This window comes from Salvelinus namaycush, chromosome 5 (genome assembly GCF_016432855.1).
Source record: "Salvelinus namaycush isolate Seneca chromosome 5, SaNama_1.0, whole genome shotgun sequence".
In the NCBI taxonomy this organism is placed as follows: domain Eukaryota; kingdom Metazoa; phylum Chordata; class Actinopteri; order Salmoniformes; family Salmonidae; genus Salvelinus; species Salvelinus namaycush.
The window spans coordinates 39,246,336-39,258,391 of record NC_052311.1 but is presented as its reverse complement, the minus strand read 5'-3'; the positions used below and the strand labels follow the sequence as shown (position 1 = coordinate 39,258,391).

At 45.4% G+C, this 12,056-nt stretch overlaps 1 protein-coding gene across 1 annotated transcript in view; it reads right to left on the bottom strand.

The window, feature by feature from the left end:
* Nucleotides 1-469: 469 nt before the first annotated feature.
* LOC120048257 (adenylate cyclase type 3-like) overlaps nt 470-12,056 on the bottom strand; it is a 34,208-nt gene continuing 22,621 nt past the window's right edge. The window contains exons 16-21 of the mRNA XM_038994094.1: nt 11,855-12,013; nt 3,456-3,602; nt 3,143-3,256; nt 2,667-2,793; nt 2,438-2,562; nt 470-1,954 (exon numbers count right to left, since the gene is read on the bottom strand). Of these exons, the coding sequence (XP_038850022.1) occupies nt 1,772-1,954; nt 2,438-2,562; nt 2,667-2,793; nt 3,143-3,256; nt 3,456-3,602; nt 11,855-12,013 (855 nt within the window). The 3' untranslated portion in view covers nt 470-1,771. The remainder of the gene's footprint in view (nt 1,955-2,437; nt 2,563-2,666; nt 2,794-3,142; nt 3,257-3,455; nt 3,603-11,854; nt 12,014-12,056) is intronic.

Genomic DNA, 12,056 nt, shown 5'->3' with positions numbered 1-12,056 from the left:
ATTTTGGAGAAAAGACACTTATGGGGATACAATACGAGCAAAAGAAACTCACCCGCATCTGCAATACTGTTCACATATCCACCTTACATACAGTCAAACAAACAAACATACAGTGCTGTGAAAAAGTATTTGCCCCTTTTTAATTCTCTACTTTTGCATATTTTTTTTACACTGAATATTATCAGATCTTCAACCAAAACCTAATATTAGACAATGGGAACCTGAGTGAACAAAGAACACAATAATTACATACTTATTTCATAACCAAAGTTATGCAACACCCAATGCCCGTGTGAAAAAGTAATTGCCCCTCACACTCAATAACTGCTTGTGTCCTTTAGATTCAATGACTCCAACCAAACGCTTCCTGGAGTTGTTAATCAGTCTCTCACGTCGCTGTGGAGGAATTTTGGCCCAGAGTTAAAGCAGTTCTGCATGCAAGAGTGGGCCAAAATTCTTCTACAGCGATGTGAGAGACTGATCAACAACTAGAGGCGGCATTTGGCTGCAGTCATTGCAGCTAAAGGTGGCACAACCAGTTATTGAGTGTAAGGGTGCAATTCATTTTTCACACAGTTGCATAACTTTGTTATTTAAATAAATAAAATAAGTATAATTTTTTGGGTTATTTGTAAACTGATGTTCCCTTTATCTAATATTAGATTCTGGTTGAAGATCTGCTAATTCAGTATCAAAAACATGTAAAAATAGAGAAACCCCCAAAAAGGGGCAAATACCTTTTCAGGGCACTGCATTTCTACCCACCGGAATACCCATAATGGCCACAGGTGTCAGCTACTCACAAAGACCCGGTGACCACAAACTCTAAAATACCATGAATCACTCAATCACTTGCTTTACAACATGCATGCACACATCTGCAATGCCTCCAAAAAACACAAAAACATTCAACCTGTCTCCAATTTCACACCTGAGGACTCACACCTGGGTTCTATACCCACTGTCAGAATAGCCTCAGATGCCGTAAAGAAGTGAAATGTGCCAATGTAAGCCCGGGGGGAAGAGCAGAGAACTGAGAAGGCATGTGTTCCAAATTCATAGCAAACAGAAAGAGGGCATGGCAACATTACTTGATTGCGGATCGGAAAAAAAGTGAGAAAGAACACTTTCACTGCAGGCTTATTCAGCGCGCGCACACACACACACACACACACACACACACACACACACACACACACACACACACACACACTCTGCATTAACCTTCAAACACTCTACCATCTTATCTCAGGTCATCTTCATCTCCGAGCAGTTTGGAGATACTGTAACAAACACAATGAAATCCATCATTTTCCAAATATAAAGTATTTTGTAAAAGGGGGAAAGTATTCAAAATGAGGCATTTAGTCCAACAGCCTGGCTGCATCTGGCTTGAGTGATGGCATTGTAGTGAATACATGAATGTGTGTTTGTCAGACGATGTGTATCTGAAGAGTGTTTGTCTAAAAATGTGTGTAAATATGTGTGACTATACAGTAGCGTGATATGTGTTCATAAGTCTGTAGTGCAAGTAGCTGAGCACTATTTTGAAAAGCTTTGTAGTTTGCAAAAAAACTATTTGAACAGGCAGGGTAGGGGAGGCGGAACAAATCTTCTCTCTTTGCAAGATGTTCATATCCTCTTACATACTTTGTAATTCTGAAAGATGGAGTGTTGGTATAAGCATTAATTCAGATCTCACTTATACATTAGAATGTATATTTCTGATTATGTGTGTGCGTTTGTGTTTCTGTGTGCGTTGACACGCAGGTCAGGAGTTGTCCACCACTTGGTGTGGCAGGGTGACCAAGGAGCCGTTGATGAAGGATCCCTGTTTTTCTCTACCCTTCAGAAAGTAGGTAAGCAGCTCTCCTTTCCCCTTCACAAAGATGGGTCCCCTCCTCACAAAACGGAATCCGTACTCCTTCAAGATGTGGTAGCAATCTTCCACCACCTGGGGGAAGCAGAATCACATTGAATTTTAGGTGATGAATCTCCGTATGCATACAGATCCAGCCAACACATGTGTTTTCTGCCCAGATTTGGTAATCCACTTAAAGACATTCCCTGATGTCAAATCCCACGATCTAAATAGTAATCAAACAAAGTAGGATTATTCTTATGTTATTATAGCCATCTGTGAGACAATGGCTGCATTCCAGGCAGACCACATTTCAGTCAACCAATGGTTTCATGCCACATCATCGACTGTGCAGTCAGGTATCAGATTGCTATATGTGATTTTGAGATCTTGCAGGTGACTGCAATGTATCAAGCATTGTTGGTTATGAAGTGCTCCTGCTCAGTCCTCACCAGAAATCAGGTACATCAACAACCTTACGGGCCAATGCGCTACAGCTATAACTGATTGTCTGGTTGTCACCTCACTACTTATCACATCCTGCATCTTGTCGCACCCTGTATGGTGAGGCCTTACCTGGATGTTACCCATGACGCCTGTGGACTCCATGCGACTTGCCACATTCACAGTGTTGCCCCAGATGTCATAGTGAGGCTTCCGGGCACCAATCACTCCTGCCAGCACCCCCCCTTTATTCAAACCTGGGGAGAGGATGGGATACATGATATGCATGCAGTACAAAACTAGGACACGCTCTCCATTCTCCTCTCACCTTAAAATATATGGCTGAAAGGTTAGCACTGACCTATGCGTAGCATGAAGTTGTTGAAGGACTGGTAGTTGATGTTCATGAGCGTGACCTTCATGGCCAGAGCAAAGTCAGCCAGATCTGCCAAATGCTGCCAGCGCTCTCTGTCGGTCAGCTCCTCTTTCTGCACAACAGAGCCCTCTACCTTAACCATCTTCATCACCATCATCAAGTTAAGTGAATTAATTTGATCACCATCACCACCACCGCCACCACTACGATCATCATCACCCATAAAATGAACATATCCTCTGTAAAAGATCAGTACTAAAGCTCTAGATCACATTTCTGACCTGCTACCACAAACAGTAGAAGACGCTCTAGACTGAGTTCATCAGGAGTTCTGCTGTTTAGCTATAGGAGTTCACATGATTATGTCATACTATAGGAGTTTACATAATATAGTTTACACGGCTAGTTTAAGCCTCCCCTGACCCGGACCCATTGGCTGATGACCATGGTAATGAGCTGACCTTCAGACAGGCGTAGCCATTGCTGACGTTGGGAGTGACACCTGATGCTGCCATGTAGGTGCTGCCAATGGTTTTGATTTTGGTGATGCAGCGGAACTGAGACTCGTCCAGGAGCTGTCAGAGGTTAAAGGTCACGGGTTGAAAGGTCAAGTCTCAAAGTGTTAGGCAGCATCTTTAATTCCTATACAGTGGCATGCATCAGGAATAAGGAGTAATAACATACAGTACTTCCATTGTTATAGCAAGCTAGTTCCACCATTTGCATGACTGTTACAAGTCACAAAATGAAATGATGCATTCATGAGCTTCTTACGCTGTCAAAATCAGAGATGATTTCGTTTAGGAACCTGAGGCACTCAATCCCCCCGTTGTTGATGCTCTCCTCTGTGTAGAAGTCCGAGAAGTTGGGGATGGAGGCGAACATCACCCCAATCTCATCATATGACTGGCTGTACAGCTCCTGGAAGGGGCATATATTTCAGATTAACAGATGTACAGACATAGATAACTCAACAGTATAACTCTAGCTGTAACCATTGCAATAGCTAAACAAACCTTACCTGTCATGCCCTGATCTGTTTCACCTGTCCTTGTGATTGTCTCCACCCCCTCCAGGTGTCGCTTATTTTCCCCAGTATCCCTGTGTTTCCTGTCTCTCTGTGCCAGTTCGTCATGTATGTTTCCAAGTCAACCAGCGTTTTTCCCGTTCTGCTTTTTGTATTCTCCTTTTTCTAGTCCTCCCGGTTTTGACCCTTGCCTGTTTCTGGACTTTGTACCTGCCTGCCTGACCATTCTGTCTGCCTTGACCACGAGCATGTCTGTCACTCTGTACCTCCTGGACTCTGATCTGGTTTTTAGCTTTTTGCCTGTCCACGACCATTCTCTTGCCTAGCCCTTTGGATTAATAAACATTGTAAGACTCCAACCATCTGCCTCCTGTGTCTGCATTTGGGACTCGCCTTGTGCCTTGATATTACCACTGTTATAACATGGGGGCTGATCACCGCACACAGTGACCGTGATTGATACCTCTTTCTCAACTTCAGGAACTATACATGTATTGGTCCCACTTCACATTGACTGCCTTAAAACCTATGTAGTTAATAGGGCTGGCACAATTACCATATAACCGATGGTTATGGATGAAGATCACCATGACAATTAAATAACTGTCATATCCATTAAATAAATAAACATACGTTTGGATACAATCTACTCATTGAACGTTTTTTCTTTATTTTTACTATTTTCTACATTTTAGAATAATAGTGAAGACATCAAAACTATGAAATAACACATGGAATCATGTAGTAAGCAAACAAGTGATAAACAAATCAATATATTTTATATTATTCAAAGTAGCCACCCTTTGCCTTGATAACAGCTTTGCACATTCTTGGCATTCTCTCAACCAGCTTCATGAGATAGTCACCTGGAATGTATTTCAATTAACAGGTGTGCCTTGTTAAAAGTTCATTTGTGGAATTTCTTTCCTTAATGCGTTTGAGCCAATCAGTGGTGTTGTGTCACGATCATCTTTAGGTGAATGAGAGGACCAAGGCGCAGCGTGATATGAATACATCTTCTTTTATTTTGAAGATGAAAAACGAACACGAACACTAATACAAACTAGACAAAAAAACAAACGACCGTGAAGCTACAAAACGAAAGTGCAGACACAAGCTACTAACGTCAAACATAGACAATTACCCACAACCTACCTAATGCCTATGGCTGCCTTAAATATGGCTCCCAATCAGAGACAACGATAGACAGCTGTCTCTGATTGAGAACCATTCCAGGCAACCATAGACTTACCTAAACACCTACACTGAACACAACCCCAAGAACTCTACAAAAACTCCCTAGACAATACAACCACCCAAGACGAGACAAACACACACAAACATCCCCCATGTCACACCCTGACCTAACTAAAATAATACAGAAAACAAAGATAACTAAGGCCAGGGCGTGACATGTTGTGACAAGTTAGGGGTGGTATACAGAAGATAGCCCTATTTGGTAAAAGGCCAAGCCAATATTATGGCAAGATCAGCTTAAATAAGCAACAAGAAACAACAGTACATCATTACTTTAAGACATGAAGGTCAGTCAATCCGGAAAACTGCAAGAACTTTCAAAGTTTCTTCAAGTGCAGTCGCAAAAACCATTAAGAGCTATGATGAAACGGGCTCTAATGAGGACCGCCACAGGAAAGGAAGACCCACAGTTACCTCTGCTGCAGAGGATAAGTTCATTAGTTACCAGCCTCAGAAATCGGCAATTAACTGCACCTCATATTGCAGCCCAAATAAATATAACAGACACATCTCAACAACAACTGTTCAGAGGTGACTGCGTGAATCAGGCCTTTGTGGTCGAATTGCTGCAAAGAAACCACTACTAAAAGACACCAATAATAAGAGACTTGCTTGGGCCAAGAAACACGAGTAATGGACATTAGACCGGTGGAAATCTGTCCTTTGGTCTGATGATTACAAAGTTGAGATGTTTGGCTCTAGCCGCCGTGTCTTTGTAAAACGCAGAGTTGGTGAATGGATGATCTCCGCATGTGTGGTTTCCACCTTGAAGCATGGAGGAGGAGGTGTAATGGTGTGGGGGTGCTTTGCTGGTGACACTGTCAGTGATTTATTTAGAATTCAAGGCACACTTAACCAGCATGGTTACCACAGCATTCTGCAGCGATACGCCATCCCATCTGGTTTGCGCTTAGTGGTACTATCATTTGTTTTTCAACAGGACAATGACCCAACACATCTCCAGGCTGTGTAAGGGCTATTTGACCAAGAAGGAGAGTGATTGAGTGCTGCTTCAGATGAGCTGGCCTCCACAATCACTCGAACTCAACCCAATTGAGATGGTTTGGGGTGAGTCTTCCAACACATGCTGAGCATGTGTGGGAACTCTTCAAGACTGTTGGAAAACATTCCTGGTGAAGCTGGTTGAGAGAATGGCAAGAGTGTGCAAAGCTGTCATCAAGGCAAAGGGTGGCTACTTTGAAGAATTTCAAACGTAGAAAACAGTAAAACATAAAGAAAAACCCTTGAATGAGTAGGTGTGTCCAAACTTTTGACTGGTACTGTATATGAACGACCAATTGACTGAAGACAGGATGGCCGGCCATTCGTGCAGTTGAGTCAGTTTCTGCTGTAACATGGACTCTACAACGTGATGAAACGTTGTTGCTCCTTGCTGAAACATGCAAGGTGTTGTAGCAAACAAGGCTTTGGGTTGCCTAGGCAACACCACACTCTCTGCATCAGCAGCACAATGCAGTTAGGAGCAGAAGAGAAAATGTGCTTCTTAAAAAAAACATATACACTGAGTGTACAAAACATTTGGGACACCTTCTCTTTCCATGACAGACTGACCAGGTGAATCCAGGTGAAAGCTATGATCCCTTGTTGATATCACCAGTTAAATCCACTTCAAATCAGTGTAGATGAAGGGTAGGAAGGATTTTTAAGCCTTGAGACATGGTTTGTGTATGTGTGCCATTCAGAGGGTGAATGGGCAAGACAAAATATTTAAGTGCCTTTGAACATGGTATGGTAGTAGGTGCCAGGCTCACCAGTTTGAGTATGTCAAGAACTTCAACACTGCTGGGTTTTTCACGCTCAACAATTGTCCCGTGTGTATCAAGAATGGTGCACAACCCAAAGGACATCCAGCCAACTTCACACAACTGTGGGAAGCATTGGAGTCAACATGGGCCAGTATCCCTGTGGACTCCTAACTCCCCCGGTCATGCCATAGCTGAACCTACATGGTGGCTTCATTGGTATTCGATTGGTACATCGAAAAAAATCAAAAGAAAACTGCAAACTGAATAGGAGACCAAACAAGCAGCTAACAAAGAAGAAAGGCTTTTGAAAAAGTAACAATTTTTCATAAAATTATACCGTTTTCTTAGCTAGCTAAGTTGTTTACCTGTTGCTAGGCAGTTGCTAGGGACATTCCTGGAAGAAGCTAGCTAGCTAACAAGGAGTGTCTAGTTGGCAGAAGAGAAGAAGGGACAAAGAAGGGACAAAGTGGGACAAAATAAGGACAGAAGAAAAGGGAAAGGGGACATTAAGGTGAAGCAGTCCTCTAAAGACACAAAAGACAATAATACAAGAAACAACACTTCTATTGCCTCTCCCTCTATGATACGCACTTCCGGGTTGGAGCGAGTAGTTGCATTCCGCTTCGCTCCACAGGTAGTATTACATTTCATTTCATTACAGTACAACAGTTTGATTTGTTTGATCTTAGCTGGCTACATAGCCGTCTTTGTATCCAAGATAATTGTGTAGTCTAGAGTAATTGTCGAGGTTACCTAGCCAGCTACACTTTCAAACAAAGTCAACAACGCAGCCACTGCTAGCTAGCCTATTTCACCAGCCAGCAGTACTATATCATTTTAGTCAATAAGATTTTTTGCAACGTAAGCTTAAACTTTCTGAACATTCGAGACGTGTAGTCCACTTGTCATTCCAATCTCCTTTGCATTAGCGTAGCCTCTTCTGTAGCCTGTCAACTATGTGTCTGTCTATCCCTGTTCTCTCCTCTCTGCATAGACCATACAAACGCTTCACACCGCGTGGCCGCTGCTACTCTAACCTGGTGGTACCAGCGCGCACGACCCACGTGGAGTTCCAGGTCTCAGGCAGCCTCTGGAACTGCCGATCTGCGGCCAACAAGGCAGAGTTCATCTCAGCCTATGCTTCCCTCCAGTCCCTCGACTTCTTGGCACTGACGGAAACATGGATTACCAATGATAACACTGCTACTCCTACTGCTCTCTCCTCGTCTGCCCACGTGTTCTCGCACACCCCGAGAGCTTCTGGTCAGCGGGGTGGTGGCACTGGGATCCTCATCTCTCCCAAGTGGACATTTTCTCTTTCTCCCCTGACCCATCTGTCTATCGCCTCCTTTGAATTCCATGCTGTCACAGTTACCAGCCCTTTCAAGCTTAACATCCTTATCATTTATCGCCCTCCAGGTTCCCTTGGAGAGTTCATCAATGAGCTTGACGCCCTGATAAGTTCCTTTCCTGAGGATGGCTCACCTCTCACAGTTCTGGGTGACTTTAATCTCCCCACGTCTACCTTTGACTCATTCCTCTCTGCCTCCTTCTTTCCACTCCTCTCCTCTTTTGACCTCACCCTCTCACCTTCCCCCCCTACTCACAAGGCAGGCAATACGCTTGACCTCATCTTTACTAGATGCTGTTCTTCCACTAATCTCATTGCAACTCCCCTCCAAGTCTCCGACCACTACCTTGTATCCTTTTCCCTCTCGCTCTCATCCAACACTTCCCACACTGCCCCTACTCGGATGGTATCGCGCCGTCCCAACCTTCGCTCTCTCTCCCCCGCTACTCTCTCCTCTTCCATCCTATCATCTCTTCCCTCTGCTCAAACCTTCTCCAACCTATCTCCTGATTCTGCCTCCTCAACCCTCCTCTCCTCCCTTTCTGCATCCTTTGACTCTCTATGTCCCCTATCCTCCAGGCCGGCTCGGTCCTCCCCTCCTGCTCCGTGGCTCGACGACTCATTGCGAGCTCACAGAACAGGGCTCCGGGCAGCCGAGTGGAAATGGAGGAAAACTCGCCTCCCTGCGGACCTGGCATCCTTTCACTCCCTCCTCTCTACATTCTCCTCTTCTGTCTCTGCTGCTAAAGCCAATTTCTACCACTCTAAATTCCAAGCATCTGCCTCTAACCCTAGGAAGCTCTTTGCCACCTTCTCCTCCCTCCTGAATCCTCCTCCCCCTCCTCCCCCCTCCTCCCTCTCTGCGGATGACTTCGTCAACCATTTTGAAAAGAAGGTCGACGACATCCGATCCTCGTTTGCTAAGTCAAACGACACCGCTGGTTCTGCTCACACTGCCCTACCCTGTGCTTTGACCTCTTTCTCCCCTCTCTCTCCAGATGAAATATCGCGTCTTGTGACGGCCGGCCGCCCAACAACCTGCCCGCTTGACCCTATCCCCTCCTCTCTTCTCCAGACCATTTCCGGAGACCTTCTCCCTTACCTCACCTCGCTCATCAACTCATCCTTGACCGCTGGCTACGTCCCTTCCGTCTTCAAGAGAGCGAGAGTTGCACCCCTTCTGAAAAAACCTACACTCGATCCCTCTGATGTCAATAACTACAGACCAGTATCCCTTCTTTCTTTTCTCTCCAAAACTCTTGAACGTGCCGTCCTTGGCCAGCTCTCCTGCTATCTCTCTCAGAATGACCTTCTTGATCCAAATCAGTCAGGTTTCAAGACTAGTCATTCAACTGAGACTGCTCTTCTCTGTGTCACGGAGGCGCTCCGCACTGCTAAAGCTAACTCTCTCTCCTCTGCTCTCATCCTTCTAGACCTATCGGCTGCCTTTGATACTGTGAACCATCAGATCCTCCTCTCCACCCTCTCCGAGCTGGGCATCTCCGGCAAGGTCCACGCTTGGATTGCGTCCTACCTGACAGGTCGCTCCTACCAGGTGGCGTGGCGAGAATCTGTCTCCGCACCACGTGCTCTCACCACTGGTGTCCCCCAGGGCTCTGTTCTAGGCCCTCTCCTATTCTCGCTATACACCAAGTCACTTGGCTCTGTCATATCCTCACATGGTCTCTCCTATCATTGCTATGCAGACGACACACAATTAATCTTCTCCTTTCCCCCCTCTGATAACCAGGTGGTGAATCGCATCTCTGCATGTCTGGCAGACATATCAGTGTGGATGACGGATCACCACCTCAAGCTGAACCTCGGCAAGACGGAGCTGCTCTTCCTCCCGGGGAAGGACTGCCCGTTCCATGATCTCGCCATCACGGTTGACAACTCCATTGTGTCCTCCTCCCAGAGTGCTAAGAACCTTGGCGTGATCCTGGACAACACCCTGTCGTTCTCAACTAACATCAAGGCGGTGACCCGTTCCTGTAGGTTCATGCTCTACAACATTCGCAGAGTACGACCCTGCCTCACGCAGGAAGCGGCGCAGGTCCTAATCCAGGCACTTGTCATCTCCCGTCTGGATTACTGCAACTCGCTGTTGGCTGGGCTCCCTGCCTGTGCCATTAAACCCCTACAACTCATCCAGAACGCCGCAGCCCGTCTGGTGTTCAACTTTCCCAAGTTCTCTCACGTCACCCCGCTCCTCCGCTCTCTCCACTGGCTTCCAGTTGAAGCTCGCATCCGCTACAAGACCATGGTGCTTGCCTACGGAGCTGTGAGGGGAACGGCACCTCCGTACCTTCAGGCTCTGATCAGGCCCTACACCCAAACAAGGGCACTGCGTTCATCCACCTCTGGCCTGCTCGCCTCCCTACCTCTGAGGAAGTACAGTTCCCGCTCAGCCCAGTCAAAACTGTTCGCTGCTCTGGCACCCCAATGGTGGAACAAACTCCCTCACGACGCCAGGTCAGCGGAGTCAATCACCACCTTCCGGAGACACCTGAAACCCCACCTCTTTAAGGAATACCTAGGATAGGATAAAGTAATCCTTCTAACCCCCCCCTCCCCCCCCTTAAAAGAGTTAGATGCACTATTGTAAAGTGGTTGTTCCACTGGATATCATAAGGTGAATGCACCAATTTGTAAGTCGCTCTGGATAAGAGCGTCTGCTAAATGACTTAAATGTAAATGTAAATGTAATGAACACCTTCGACACCTTTTAGAGTCCAGGCTGTTCTGAGGGGAAAATGGGGTGCAACTCAATATTAGGAAGCGGTTCCTAATGTTTTGTACACTCAGTGTTCACATGTTTCGTACATGTATTATAATTGTTTTGCTATTTGACCGGTTATAACGGTGAACACGTTTATTTGACTGACTAATAACTTTCATCCAAAATTCCATTACCGTCTCAGCCCTAGTATTCACATTGTAGCTACATGGTAGGTGCGGTCAGGGCTATAAAGTGTGACAATTTTGGTCACATATGGTCCCAACCAAACACTGCATTCCACAGTAAGAACCTCATAACAACGGTCAAGCAGGTAGTGTGATGGTTTGGGGATGCTTTGCTGCCTCAGGACCTGGACGACTTGTCTTAATAGAACAAACCATGAATTCTGCTCTGTATCAGATCATTCTATGGGAGAATGTCAGGTCATCAGTCTGTGAGCTGAAGCGCAACTGGGTCATGCAGCAAGACAATGATCCAAAAAACACAAAGTCTACATGAAAATGGCTAAAAGGCAAACAAGTCAAAAAAATGTAATGGCCTAGTCAAAGTCCAGACTGAATCCCAATTGGGATGTTGTGGCAGGACTTGAAACAAGCAGTTCATGCTTGAAAACACACAAATGTCACTGAATTACAGCAGATCTGCATGGAAGAGTGGGCCAAAATTCCTCCACAGCGACGTGGGAGACTGATAATCAACTACAGGAAGCGTTTGGTTGGAGTCATTGCAGCTAAAGGTGGCACAAGCAGTTATTGAGTGTGAGGGGGAATTACTTTTTCACAGGGGCATTGGGTGTTGCATAACTTTATTTATGACATAAATAAAATAAGTATGTAATTGTTGTGTTATTTGTTCACTCAGGTTCCATTTATCTATTATTAGGTTTTGGTTAAATATCTGATAACATTCAGTATCAAAAATATGCAATAGTAGAGAAAATTAGAAAGGGCAAATACTTTTTCGTGGCACTGTATGTTTAACACGAAGGGAGAACCAGGTACTGCATCTACAGTAGTGAAGCTGTCTCACCTCGTCCCTTTTCTTGGAGCCAAGGAAGTGGCGTGCTACGTGCTCTGGCAGCATGTTCGTGACCAGCGCCTCGTTCCAGCGCCTCATCTCATACACCTTCTCCTTCTGCTCGTGGACCTCAATCTTCCACAAGAACAGAGTACGGGCTAGCTTCTCCACCTAAAGTCAGGGACATGGTGGCGGGAGACAGGAAATAGGTTCA